At 49.2% G+C, this 14,214-nt stretch overlaps 1 protein-coding gene across 1 annotated transcript in view; it reads left to right on the top strand.

Moving 5' to 3' along the window:
• Window positions 1–14,214, top strand: part of FRMD4A (FERM domain containing 4A) — a 221,993-nt gene that overhangs the window by 161,110 nt on the left and 46,669 nt on the right. Inside the window, exons 12-13 of the mRNA XM_011968152.1 lie at window positions 2,932–3,070; window positions 10,327–10,468. Coding sequence (XP_011823542.1) covers window positions 2,932–3,070; window positions 10,327–10,468 — 281 coding nt within the window. The remainder of the gene's footprint in view (window positions 1–2,931; window positions 3,071–10,326; window positions 10,469–14,214) is intronic.

Here is a 14,214-nt window from a genome sequence, read left to right on the forward strand (position 1 = left end):
TCTGAGTACACCGAGTTAGCCTGCAGACAGGCAGGAATGGGGGAGAGGCCCAGGGAGGCCGGAGGTGGAGACCCAGGATGACTTCAGCATTAAAGACACACAAGGAAAGGAAATGGCTTCAGGTCAGTCACTTAGCATGGTGGCAGAGCCAGAGCTATGAGCTGTAAGGTCTTTCTTGCACTCAGTTCTCTTTTTCACATCCTAGTGGTGCCTTTTTTCTCTTGTATTGGTAGTTTTCTCTTGTATTTCACGTATTCATGAGCCACGTGTGAGTGTGTTACACGCATAGAACATGGAATGATCAAGGCAGGGTATGTGGGGTATCTATGGCCTTGAGTGTTTACTTTTTTTTTCTTTTGAGACGGAGTCTCACTCTGTCCCCAGGCTGGAGTGCAGTGGTGCGATCTCGGTTCACTGCACCCTCCGCCTTCCAAGTTCAAGCAATTCTCCTTCCTCAGCCTCCCAAGTAGCTGAGACTACAGGTGTGCGCCACCACGCCCAGCTAATTTTTGTATTTTTAGTAGAGACAGGATTTCACCATGTTGGCCAGGATGGTCTCGATCTCTTGACCTCGTGATCCGCCCGCCTCAGTGTTGACTATTTTTACGTTGGTATCATTGCACGTCCTCTCTTCCAGTTACTTTGAAATGAAACTTGTGGTGCTTTTTAAGTTGAATGTGTCGTCCTATTGCTTGTGGCCTTGCTTATTTGAGGTTAGGGAAGAGGAATGTGATTGGCCTCATGTTAGTTTGGTGTTCCGGGCTCAGCCCCTCCCCCAAGCCAGGCAGGGAGTCAGAACCGCAGTAATAGGATGGGCAGCGCCAGATGCAGTCATTTTAATGAAGATGGAATTGATGGGAATCATTGAGGGCAGAGGCTGCTTTCTGGGCCGATGGGCTCAGGTGTGATTGCACCATTCCCTGTGGCGTACCAGACAAACACTGGGCACTTTCTCCCCCTGGGCATCCTAACTCAATGCTTAGCTTCATTCCTGAGCTTCTCCCCCCCTGGGCATCCTAACTCAATGCTTAGCTTCATTCCTGAGCTTCTCCAGGCTGGGCCAACATTTCACTTCTAAGCTTTGGGCAAAATAGGAAGGGCCTGAAGCGAAAGATGAGGAGAGGAGATAAAGTAGTAATAGAGCAGGAGAAGAACTCTGAGTATCTGATTTAGACAGGGGAACTACCCGGACCTGACCAGCCACTTACCTCTTCTGCCCTCCTGGTACCTGAGAAATGGAGGTACCTAGCCTTGCACCGCCTTTCAAGATACTTTTCTTGTCTCATTCAGCTTTTCTGAGGGGGGAAAAAGCCATTCGTTTATTTCCAAGAGCAGCAACTGCTATGGAAGCCAAGCTGGGAGCACAGATCCCTGTTTTCTTTTAAATTTAGTGAGACTGGGGAGGGATCCCTCCTCACTCTCACTGGCTCCTTTTTTCAATTATTTTCAACTGTGCGCTCTTTCACGTGCTGGCTTTTTTTTTTTTTTTCTTCACTTTTGTTTGAACCGAAGGGAGAAAAAAACCTGTGTAGACTCAGTGTCATTACCCACCAGATTTGAATTTCTCCTTAAAAGTGAGGGTGAAGAAGACTCCACTTTAAATCTTTAGCTCCCCCAAAGTAAGATATTGCCTGGCAGCTTTGTTTTCTTTAAGGGAAAATTAGCCATGGAAAAAAATGTTACTATTTGCAAGTGCTGATCACCCCCAGGTTTCTTCCAAATTAGATATGTTAGTCTTGAGAACACACATTTTGTTTCTGATATCCAGGTAAAAGGCCCCAAATCCCAGCCCACCTTCCCATCAACTTGTCACACATTTGCACGCACACACACACATGCAAACACACATTCTCAGATTTCATTTGCAAAATAATCTGCCTATCCTATAAAATATACTTCACTAAGAGCATGACCATATAAGTCCTCCTGACTCCATGAATGTGGTGGATTACATAGAGATCAGCAGTTCCTGTTTTCACTTTTAAAGTCTGATTACTCCATGTAGGTTTAAAAATGTATAGAGAAGGCTAGGCACAGTGGCTCACGCCTGTAATTCGAGCACTTTGGGAGGCCAAGGCAGGTGGATCACCTGAGGCCAGGAGTTCCAGACCAGCCTGATGAAACCCTGTCTCTACTAAAACTACAAAAAATTAGCCCAGCGTGGTGTGGACACCTGTCATCCCAGCTACTTAGGAGGCAGAAGCAGGAGAATCGCTTGAACCTGGGAGGTGGAGGCGGAGGTTGCAGTGAGCCGAGATCATGCCACTACACTTCAGCCTGGGCGATGGAGCAAGACTCCGTCTGGAAGAGGAAAAAAAAAAAAAAAAGTATAGACAGAAGTTGGGGGAATTGGGGGTGGGCACATTACTCTCTGCCTTTCCTCTCCTGATTGTTTGTACCCTCCCTGCCCTCTGAATAGATTAGAAATTGATCACCAAATCTTCAAGGAACATTGGGTTAGTTATGTAAGAAGTCCCGATTCCCTGGGACACGGTAGCCTGTGGTGATTAGAAAATAATTTACTCATCCCCACCGCTGGCACATTTCCTGTCTCACAGGGAGTATCACTGAAGGTTTTCCTGTCTGCGAAGTTTGTCTGGGCCCAGTGCCAGGTCCAAGATCGAAAAAGGACCATCCAGTGACCTAGAATGACCCACCTTATCCCAGACAAGGCCGAGACTTGGCCAAATTCTCAACTCTAGGGAGTCAGAAAATCAGAAGGTGGCCTTTGCCAGCCAGTGTCTCTGAGGTGTGTGTGAGTGTGTGTGTGTGCCTGAGTGTGTGCGCGTGTCTAGGTGTGTGTGAGAGCTCAGCTGTCACCTTTCAGCCAGGGCTTCTAGGACCCAGTGGGTTCTCTACAGAAGCTGTTGACTGAGAAATGGTTTCTCTCAACAGAAATGGGTTTGAACCTTGTGATTCTTGCTTCCCCAGGGCTTCAGTGACAAGGAGGACGTTTGGGCACAGCGGCATTGCAGTGCACACGTGGTATGCATGTCCAGCATTGATCAAGTCCATCTGGGCTATGGCCATAAGCCAACATCAGTTCTATCTGGACAGGAAGCAGAGTAAGGTGAGTGACCAGACCTCTCACCAAGCCCTCAGCCAGCTTAAGAGCAACCCGGGCCATTGGCTGCCTCTCTCGGTTTAGGAATGAGAATCGGACGGGTTGGGGAGGTACCATGTCCCTTGCCCAGGTCCGTACCTTGCACAGGTACAGGCTTGCCTCTTAGGGTTACAGGTGGGAGGGTTGAGACCAGCTCTTCAAGAGGGCACATTCCATGCAGCTTGGTCCAGGGGGCTCTGACCACCATCGAGCGGCTCAAGCTGCTGACTACAGCCAGGTAGGCCCCTTTTGAGGAATTCCCACTGTGCTTTAGGCCCTCGGGAGACTCCCCTAGCAGTGTGAAGGCAAGCCCTTTTTGGTGTTTAAACAGTGCTATACTATCTTCGTTTTGAAAAGAAAAAAGTAATCGTTCTCAAGGAATAGACACCACCTAACTGTTTAGGGTAATTGCTGTGAAAACCCGCAGGCGGTTCCAACTGCCAAGTCCTTTTTTTTTCTTTTTTTTTTAATGCAAAACTGGAAACGTTAAAAAAAAAAAAAAGCAACCGCCCTGTTTCCCTAAGGTAGACCTAGAGCCTGGGGCCTTGGTAAACAGTCCTCCTCCAAGGAGATGTCACCACCCCCGACTCTGGGCACGCAGCTGCGTTTTCTGGTGGGTGAGAGGATGACGTCTCCTTGGTTCACACAGGGCTTATATCAACACTCTGCCCCCTCTTCCTCCAGCCCTGTCTCCCCAGACTCCCCTGTCAGCCCCCCACAAGCCGCTCCCATTCATTCTCCCTCAGGGGAAGAGCCCTGCCAAGATGGCCCTGCAGCTTCTGTCAAGATCCTGCTGGCTTTGGCTTGGGGAATACAGACTGAGGTCACCCTGGGCCCCGGGCTAGTGATTTCTAGCAGTTACTGAGGATTTCCCTCCATCGTGTGAGTTCTTGGGAGAAGGTGGCCGGACGCTCCACTTACTGGGCACAAGGGTCACTGCATCGGTGCCCTCTCGGGCTCTTTCTCTTTTGCCATCTTATCCATATTTTAAGGGGTTTCTCTTTTTCTGGGGAAGAGGAGAGTGAGTGAGTTGAGGATCAAGGGAGAGGTGATAAGAGAAAGATAGAAAAGAGGACAGGGCTGGGCACAGTGGTTCACATCTCTAGTCCCAGCACTTCGGGAGGCCAAGGCAGGAGGATCACTTGAGCTCAGGAATTTGAGACAAGCCTGGGCAACATAGTGAGACCCTCGTCTCTACTAAAAGTAAAAAAAAAAAAAAAAAAGAGAACAGGAAGAAATGAAACAATCCTTTTAGTTATAATTCAGTTTTAAATCGGGGTCTGTCCCCTGCAGCCATCATTTTCTCCTTTGTAAAATATTTTGTCCTCTACTTCTTTCTGACCCCCTTTTTGGTCATTTTCTGGGATGAATGAGTGCAGGACAGAGAATTTCTGTTGTTAGGAATAATGAGAGTATTCTCCACAGCTCTCCTGGCATTGATGGGTCCTAGTCCTAGCACAAGAATTTGAAGTTCGATTAGATCAAAAGAAATGCGGCCAAAGGTTTTTGACTCATGCTTGATATTGACACAGTGGGTGCGTGTCAGGGTTTTGCTGTCCAGGGGCAAGAGTTGGAGGTGGACACCTGAGAACATTAATTTCATCCTCTATGGTTGGGTGATGGATGCTGCAGGTTAGGGGATTGGGCAATGCTCCTGAACCCCACTGCCAATTCCCCTTGAGGGCAGACCCCCCACTTACTGTACCACAGTGTGGAAGGAGGAAAACGCGTATCTCGCCTTGAGGATAGCACACCGTTGGCTGTTCAAGCTCCTCCCCTCTGCTCTGGTTTTTGCATAGGGGGTCTCTTGAGCATCTCAAGAAGCTTGTTTTATGGCTTTCCCACCACACCCTGGAAGACGGTCTCCTGCAGTTGGCAAGCCTTGTTATTCAACAGGCTAACAGGTCGACTCACTGACACAGCAAGTACATCTTAAAGAGAAATGATTGGCCAGGCGCCATGGCTCATGCCTGTAATCCCAGTACTTTGGGAGGCCGAGGAGGGCTGATCACTTGAGGTCAGGAGTTCGAGACCAGCCTGGCAAACATGAGGAAACCTCATCTTTAGTAAAAGTACAAAAAAAAAAAAAAAAAAAAGTCGAGCATCGTGGCAGGCACCTGTAATCTCAGCTACTGGGGAGGCTGAGGCAGGAGAATTGCTTGAACCCGGGAGGCAGAGGTTGCAGTGAGCTGAGATCACATCACTGCACTCCAGCCTGGTTGACAGAGTGAGACTCCATCTCAAAAAGAAAAAAAGAAAAAAGAATTATTGTAGATGACTTAGTAACAAGACGTGTCTTTTAGGAGGCAAAACCAAATGCCCATAGCATCAGGAATGTTTCAGCCGTCCCTTTTGTAAAAGTAACCCTTGGGGACTGAAGAAAATGCCCACACTCCCAGGAGGACAAGGAGAACATTTCCCAGGAAGCCTGGCATGCTCACATATGCCCTAGAGCCCTCACACTTCTCACAGGACCGGGTTCCCCAGCCTGCAGTGATAGGTGAGGATCGCGACCCTCTACGTGGGAACTGGAGGCCTCTTTTCCAGCTCTGGGACCCTGGGTGGGTCTTTCATCATTAGTGCTTTCCTTCCCCACTTAGCAGCAAAGGAAATTCCTGACCTCAACTAGTGATTGGTCAAATGGCACCACGTTTGTGAACTTGCTTGAGGAAATACGTGCCATCTTTTACTAATGTCATTGTTAATCTAGCATACTATCCCTGGCCAACGCTTGCTTGAAGTTTAAATTCTCTAAAAGGTCCGCAAATTAAATCAGAGATGATGACATACCCTTTGGGAATTACATTACAACACCTTTTTGTTTCCGGAATGTTCTTTATAGAACAGTGATGTGATTCATCTCTGATGGGCAGCACGGCCTCTGGGTGAGTGATGGCCGACAGGGCTGGGACAGAGAGCTTCGTAATATTTCTAGGCAGCCAGTTCTGGCTGGCATCCTGGTCACTGCTCACACTCTACTATACTGGGACGTGCCAACCATTCCTTTCTCTGAAGAGCTTCAGCAAAGCCCAGGCCCCCTAAATGGTGTTTATCAACCCCAGAGAGACTAGTGCAAGGGTGGGGAGCCATGAGCGTTCAGGGGCTTCCGTGACACTCGGTTATTTTCTTCTTTCAGGGTCACTGTGCAAATCATTTAAGGAAATCTCTCCTCCTTTCTCTCTGCCTGTCTCTCCCCTCCGCCGCCCTTCCTCCCTCCATCAGCTCTCCACGCATACGCATCAAGAAACCATTCTACCATCTAAGACAGGGCGGAGGGAGGCTGTGCTGGTTGGTTATTTGTAGCTCCTTCAGAATGAGAAGCTGCACAGGCACCAATTGTAATTGGTAACTTCTGTGCTGACCCCAGAGATCAGAAATGTTGTCTGCTAGATCCCAGCAGCCTCTGAAGCCCAGAGCCAAGGAATGTCTTAGAGACTTTGCAGGAAAATATTTGAAAGCTCAAAATGTTTAGAGTCAACGTTAGACACTTTTCCCTCTGAACTCAGAGTGGGGACTTCTTGAATTGGCCCCCAATCCAAACGTCTTTCCTTCTTCCTAATCTTTTTTGTTTCTCCCTGATGCAGTTCTCCATTTTATTTAGGGTCAAAGGGGGACAGGGACATTAAAGTTTTGTTCCCACAGTGTCAGAAGACCGAGTCACATGTATCAGGCAAGACTCCCAGAGCAAAATGTTCTGGAGTCTGGGGACTCCTTAAGTTTGGCCCAGAGACCTGCCTCTGCAAAGAGAGACTCTCCCTGACAATGCCCATGTCCTCCCGGTCCTCTCCACCGAGTCTGTTATGTCACTGTGATATTTCCATTCTAGAAAGAATCTAGGCCAGGCACAGTGGCTCATGGCTGTGATCCCAGCACTTTGGGAGGCTGAGTCGGGTGGATCACCTGAGGTCAGGGGTTTGACACGAGCCTGGCCAACATGGCAAAACCCCGTATCTACTAAAAATACAAAAATTAGCCAGGCGTGGTGGCCCACACGTGTAGTCCCAGCTACTCGGGAGGCTGAGGCAGGAGAATTGCTTGAACCCAGGAGGCAGAGGTTGCAGTGAGCCAAGATCGCGCCACTGCACTCCAGCCTGGGCAACAGAGTGAGACTCTGTCTCAAAAAAAAAAAAAAATCCAGTGGCTTCCTAAAGCTTCCAGGAATCTAGTCTCTTTTAGGAAGGATGCCTTTTGTTTCCATATTTTTGTTTTAAGAATGATGTGTGGCAAGAGTTCTGGTATGACAAGGGGGACAAGTTTTTCATGTGATTTATGAGGTCCTCAAAACATCTGGTTGGGCCATCAGTCTAACCTCAGTTAGCAAATTACAGCCAGGCCCCAATGCAGATCCTATTCTTACTGCGATGGCCTTTACATAAATTGTCTACTTTCGTTATCTCAGCTCTGGGATGTGGATTTTAAGACCTCCATTTTACAAACGCGTATCTGAGGATCAGGAAGGTGAAGGGTCAAAGTCCGATAGTGATTCACTGGGAAGAGCTAAGGTTCTAATTCAGGTCTTGTTTTGAGACAGAGTCTCACTCTAGCACCCAGACTGGAATGAGATCAGGCAGTGGCGTGATCTCGGCTCACTGCAACCTCCGCCTCCTGGGTTCAAGAGATTCTTCTGCCTCAGCCTTCCAAGTAGCTGGGATTACAGGCATGCACCACCACGCACGGCTTATTTTCGTATTTTTAGTAGAGACAGCGTTTTGCCATATTGGCCAGGCTGGTCTCAAATACCTGGCCTCAAGTGATCCACCCACCTCGGCCTACCCAAAGTGCTGGGATTACAGGCTTGAGCTACCACGCCCAGCTCTAACTCAGGTCATTCTGACTTCAGAGCCCAGACCCTTCGCCCAGCGCTGAATTGGTCTAGGCCTTCGTGAGTTATTGTTACATCACCGTTTGGGAGTGGGCTACTTTTTATTAGAACCTGGGTCTCCGTAACAGAGTGGTGCAGTAAGAAAGGAAGTCATGGATTGTACTCGCCATGCTTGCTTAGAGGGTAAAACTCAACCAGATGGGTGCAATTGATAGGCTGTGTCAAATTGAAATCAAAGGCCCTTTTCCTTCCTTCTGCGGCAAGCCAAAATCCTTCGAGGGCCTGGCAGCCAGGATTGTTTTATGAACAAGAAAACTCGCCTGAGGAAGTCATCTTGGGTCTGAATGCAAGGAAAAACGTTGAGGTTAGGAAGGAAGCATAAGTCGAGGAAAGGCTCATGGGGTGGGGAGGAGGAGGAGGAAGAAGACAGTTCACACTAGGTGAAGAAAACAAGCACCATGTCTCAGCGTTTCCTCCCGCCCACGGACTTCCATCATGTTAACATGAGGTCGGAAGTTGTTCTTGCCAGTGTGGACAGCAACATCGAGGGCAGAGGAAGCGCAGAGCTGCAGGCGTTCAGACAGCCCTGGCTGGACAGTAAGGGCCCCTGGGCGCGGAAGAAAGGCTGTACACAGGGCATCCAGGAGCGGTGGGTCCACACCCCTCCATGGTCTTCGCTACTGCCCCCACACCTGCTTTCTCCTGCGTGGGAACGACCTTGCGTTCCACAGGCCAGGCAGGAAGCTACAATGATCAACCTCGCCCAGTTCCACCCATGCGTGTGCTGTAGACGGTGGCCACAGAAAGGACAGATGAGCAAGTGACCATTTCTAGTTGTTTTCATGAAGTTCAGCGTACTGGCAAAGCCTGTTGCCCAAGCACACTCACAAAAAGTTGATTTCCTGAAGAAGAAAACAAGCAGACATTTGACACACGTGTGGGAAATGCAAACACGTTGTCACTACCGAAGGTGGAAACTGGAGCAGGTAGCCTTATAAAAACCACTGCTTTAACCACTGCTTTGGCTGGGCGCAGTGGCTCACGCCTATAATTCCAGCACTTTAGGCTGCTGTGGCAGGCAGATCACTTGAGGTCAGGAGTTTGAGACCAACCTGGCCAACACGGCAAAACCCTGTCTCTTCTAAAAATACAAAAATTAGCTGGGCGTGGTGGTGGACACCTGTAATCCCAACTACTTAGGAGACTGAGGCAGGAGAACCACTTGAACCCAGGAGGCGGAGGTTGCAGTGAGCCAAGACTGGGCCACCACACTCCAGCCTGGGTGACCGAGACTCTGTCTCCAAAAAAAAAATAAAATAAATTTAAAAACCACTGCTTTTAGGAATGTAAATGCGAACACAGACCTTTTTTCTAATTATTCTCTCCTGCTGTGACTTTTAACCAAATAGAGCCAATCAACGTGGATTAAAGGGAGTGTTGGGCACACGCACTTAGGTGTCAAAATACAAGCAAAGCACCATGTCACACATTCATTGGTGGGACCCCAGAATCCAAGTGAGCAGTTTTTCCACAATCATGCACCCTGTGATTGCAAGTCTAAAGAGCTGTCATTGTCATTTCTCTCTCTTTTTTTTTAAGAGACAGGGTCTCACTTTGTTGCCCAGGCTGGGGTGCAATGGTGCAATCACAGCTCACTGCAGCCTCCAACTCCTGGGCTCAAGCAGTCCTCCTGTCTCAGTCTCCCAAGTAGCTGGGATTACAGGCATGCACCACCACACCTGGCTAATTTTTTTATTTTTTGTAGAGATGGGATCTTGCTATGTTGCCCAAGCTGGAGAACCACTGTCACTTCTCCATCAGCTAAACTTTCTGTGACCACATGGCAAACCATTTAAGAGGCTTAGTTTATGTCTTTCACAACACTGAAAACCATTTTATCCTCCTTGTTTAAGCACCAAATAATTATAACCACGGTGTTTATTGAGAGCTGTGTGCCAGGAAGACAAGGAGGAAGAAGGGAGGACAGGGGAGTTGGGAGGGGAGGAACACCCTTCCCACACTTTCTCTCCTTTGACCCGAACCAACCCCTGGGTGCTGAGTGGCATCTACCCTGTTTTGTGGCTGGGAATAATAAGGTTCAATGAGACTGTCACTTTTCCTAAATCAGGACATTGTCTTAAGCACACCGCAGTGCAGCCTACAGAATCAGAGGCTTAGAACATCCTCCCTCGGTGCAGCTCTCGAGCTGCTTCTGCTCTTTGCAGAGAGTTTTGGTGATTAATGATTAGGCCAAGGGATGCAAACAAAAATGCTGCACGTCAGTCAGGGAGATAAGTCCCTTTGTGGAATGTCAAGACGGTGAGCAGGGGCAGGCGAGGGATGACTGTCCCCTCCGCAAGGTGAGCGTCACTTCTTTGACCTGCTTCCCTCTCCATTCCAGTCCAAAATCCATGCGGCACGCAGCCTGAGTGAGATCGCCATCGACCTGACCGAGACGGGGACGCTGAAGACCTCGAAGCTGGCCAACATGGGCAGCAAGGGGAAGATCATCAGCGGCAGCAGCGGCAGCCTGCTGTCTTCAGGTAGGCAGAGGCCAGCTGGAGGGATGCCCCCCTGAGCATGGCTCGGACCCCAGAGGGGACCCAGGAAGGTGGGGAGAGCTGCAGCAGGGGAGACTGCTGGACGAGCTGCTCCAAAGCTGGCTCTGCTTTCCAGACCAAGTTTGGGATCCAAATGCGAATCTGAGAAAACTGCTCCGAAGCATCAAATAATGGAAGGGGGAAAAAAAAAAAATCAGTAGAACCACGCAGTGCAGGAAGGCCTGCTGGTCACACTTAAGTGTCTTCAGGTACCCCCCAGAGCCTTTCAGAATGCCAATGGCAAGCTGTCGGGAATGTCAGGTCCAAGGGTGGACAAGTGGAGTCCGCTCATGTACCCACTCGTGTGTTGTGAATTTCAGGATCTGGTGCCAGGAGACACTGCATTCTACTCCCAGGTGGGTTTCTCCGGCTTTTACAAATGCAGAATACTGTCTCCATCGTGTCACAGGGCGTGGTTTCTCCATTCAGGGCCTTTTGAAATTGCGAGTCAGAGATCTGGTTCCGCCGTCCGCTTCCGCCAGCCTTGGCCAAGTCATTTTGTCTTTTGATGTTGGGAGGGACAGAGGAGTTCCAAGGTCCTGGATCTGGCTGACTTAAAAAGGGGGGTGCCATTCACTGAAATGACAGGAGGAGGAGTGGGTTTGAAGGAAGGAGGGAGGGAGGGAGGCACCTGTGGTTTAGAAATGTTAGAAAAGTGCATTGTGGCCAGGCATGGTGGCTCACACCTGTAATCTGGGCACTATGGGAGGCCGAGGCTGGAGAATCACTTGAGGCCAAGGAGTTTAAGACCAGCCTGGGCAACATAGTGAGACCCCATCTCTACCAAAAAAAAAAAAAAAAGGTGTGGTGGCACATCACCCATAGTTCCAGCTGCTTGGGAAGCTAAGTAGGGAGGAGCGCTGAGCCCTGGAGGTTGAGGCTGCAGTGAGCAATGCACTGCACTCCAGCCTGGGTGACGGAGTGAGAGCCTGTCTCAAAAAACAAAACAAAAAGAAAAGTGCAACAGGAGAAAAAACCTGATTGATGTAGGAACCGTGCAGCTGTCTCTGAGCCATGCAAAGAAGGCAAGAAGTCTTCCCTGGTAATTTATATTACTATATATAGTGGCTGTAAACAATAACAAAAAGGAAAAGACAGGAGAGGAAGAGGAGCTAAAAATTGTCTCATTAGCTTCTGGGCTGGTGTGATCCAATCATAGCCAGGAAAAAGTTTAAAGGACCAGAGAGAGGACAGACATCCTTCCTGGACTGAGAGGCGAGGTTACTGTTCTGGTGAGTGGAGCATTAAGTTCAGGGCCCCTCCTTGGACAGGCTGAGGCCCTGAGGGGACCTTAGCAGTGTGTTCACACAGTCATGTGTTTTCATAAAATCTGTGAACATAATACATTTTGTATTATTTTTCTTAAATAGAACCGCTAAAGGCCGGTGCGGTGGCTCACGCCTGTAATCTCAGCACTTTGGGAGGCCGAGGCAGGTGGATCACCTGAGGTCAGGAGTTAGAGACCCATCTGGCCAACATAGTGAAACCTCATCTCTACTAAAAATACAAAAATTAGCTGAGTGCGGTGGTGCGCACCTGTAATTCCACTACTCAGGAGGCTGAGGCAGGAGAAACACTTGAACCCAGGAGGCAGAGGTTGCAGTGAGCAGAGATCGTGGGCGACAGAGCAAGACTCTGCCTCAAAAAAAAAAAAAAAAAACCACTAAAATTATATAAGCTTCAAGCCCCATAAACCTAGATCTGCCTCTGCCACATCACCTGGGGTTCACTGTCAACCCCTCCCTGCCTTAGGTTCTTCGAAAATGTGACATCCGAAAAAATGGGCTTAACGCTCATTCTTTCTGAGGCTTGGGAGTTTGCCATGAAGACTGCAGAGAATGTTGTCTTCAAGGATCAAAGAGAATGAAATTCAAAGCCCAAGACCCCTACCTCGAATTACAGCCGCTCCCAGTCTCCTGCTGAATGACCCAGAGCAGAGTCAGAGCCAACACCTTGTTTGTTTTAAACACAACCTACAGTCGTTTTTTCCTAACCCCGGGAAAACCCAGTGTCAGATTAGAGAGGCTGCATCTCTCAGCCCACCTTCCCCCTAGCACAGGGAATCCGGCTGACTTCAGCTTGGATTCTTGAAGCTCAGTGGTTCTCAGACTTCGGCGTGCATCGGAAGCGCTTAGGGGGCTCGTCAAAACACCTCTGGAGCTCCTGATTCTGAGGGTCTGGCGAGAGCCTGAGAATTTACACCTGTAACAAGTTTCCAAGTGAGGCTGATGCTGCTGGTCTAGACACTAATTGGAGAGACTCTCGTTACTGAGGAAGAGACAAGCTTGAAGTGGGTGTGTTGTGCAGGATCATAGAACCCAAGTATGCCCAGTTTTAAGCCCATGTCCTAGTCCATCTGCACCGGCCCCCTTGTATCTGGCAGACTCCAGGGGGCACCAGGGCAACAATTTACCTTAATAGCAGCTATAGATGAGGCTGTGAACAGGACCCCCAAACCTCCTGAAATGAAATTGACATCATGCACTCATCGGAAATGAAATCTGGCTGGGCGTGGTGGCTCACGCCTGTAATCCCAATACTTGGGGAGGCCAAGGCAGGTGGATCGCTTCAGGCCAGGAGTTTGAGACCAGCCTGGCCAACATGGTGAAAGCCCATCTCTACTAAAAATACAAAATTTAGCCAGCATGGTGGTGCACACCTGTAATCCCAGTTATTTTCGAGGCTGAGGCAGGAGAATCACTTGAACTCGGGAGGCAGAGGTTGCAGTGAGCTGAGATCACGCCACTGTACTCCAGCCTGGGCAACAGAGCGAGACTCTGTCTCAAACACACACACACACACAGAGAGAAATGAAATCCAAGCATCTTTAAGACTCGAAAGCAGTACGTCTGTATGCCTACAGGCTGGACATTGCTAATCAACCTGGTGGGCTAGAAGAGAAATCCTAAGAAAATCTTCCTGCCTAATCCACCTGTACACCTAATAGATAAGCATGGGTATACCAAGACATTGAAGTGATCTTCAAACGCTTCATCATTCAGCACTGGGGCCCCAGGCTAAGGTGATTAGGAGTTAGTAGCAGCAGCTGGGACCACTTGCAGAGCGGCTCCCATTGTCAGCTTCAGTGCCTTCAGCCCTTTCTGCGGCTGCACAGCTGAGCAAGAAGAAACCCTGGCGAGAAGGTGAGAGAGCCCCATGACTCAAGCCGAGGGCAGGTCCCACTCTTACCAGCCCTGCAAGTTTGAGCCTGAAAAACATCCTTTAATGCCAGGGTGGAGGCTCCTTGGGGTGCCCCACACCCACCTCCTGTGACTTAGGAGAGCCAAGACAGTGGAGGAACACACCGCAAACGGGAAACATTCCATCAGGGAACAAAGGGAATTTCTAGCACCCCTAGATCTTGTTCTCCCTCCCACTGGGATGGCTGACGGCAGCCCGTGTTTCCCTGCACCAGGAGAATAAAGCTTTCCCCGATGAAAGCATTGGCAGTGCCATCTGGAAGGGGCTGATTCCACATCCCTTGCAATGGGGAAATCCAGCCTTGGCCTGAAGATCGAGGTGGCTGGCTCATCTCCACCTGCTTCTTCCTACCTTTCTGCCCTCTTGCCTAGAATGTGTTCCCACAAAGGGGACAAGCCCCACTGCTTGCAATTCCAGGACAGCTCTGATTGTTACCAGTCTTCTTACTACACTTGCCGGATTTTATTTTCTGATGTTCATTCAGAAAA

The sequence above is a fragment of the Mandrillus leucophaeus genome, unplaced genomic scaffold (genome assembly GCF_000951045.1).
Source record: "Mandrillus leucophaeus isolate KB7577 unplaced genomic scaffold, Mleu.le_1.0 Scaffold83, whole genome shotgun sequence".
NCBI classification, from domain to species: domain Eukaryota; kingdom Metazoa; phylum Chordata; class Mammalia; order Primates; family Cercopithecidae; genus Mandrillus; species Mandrillus leucophaeus.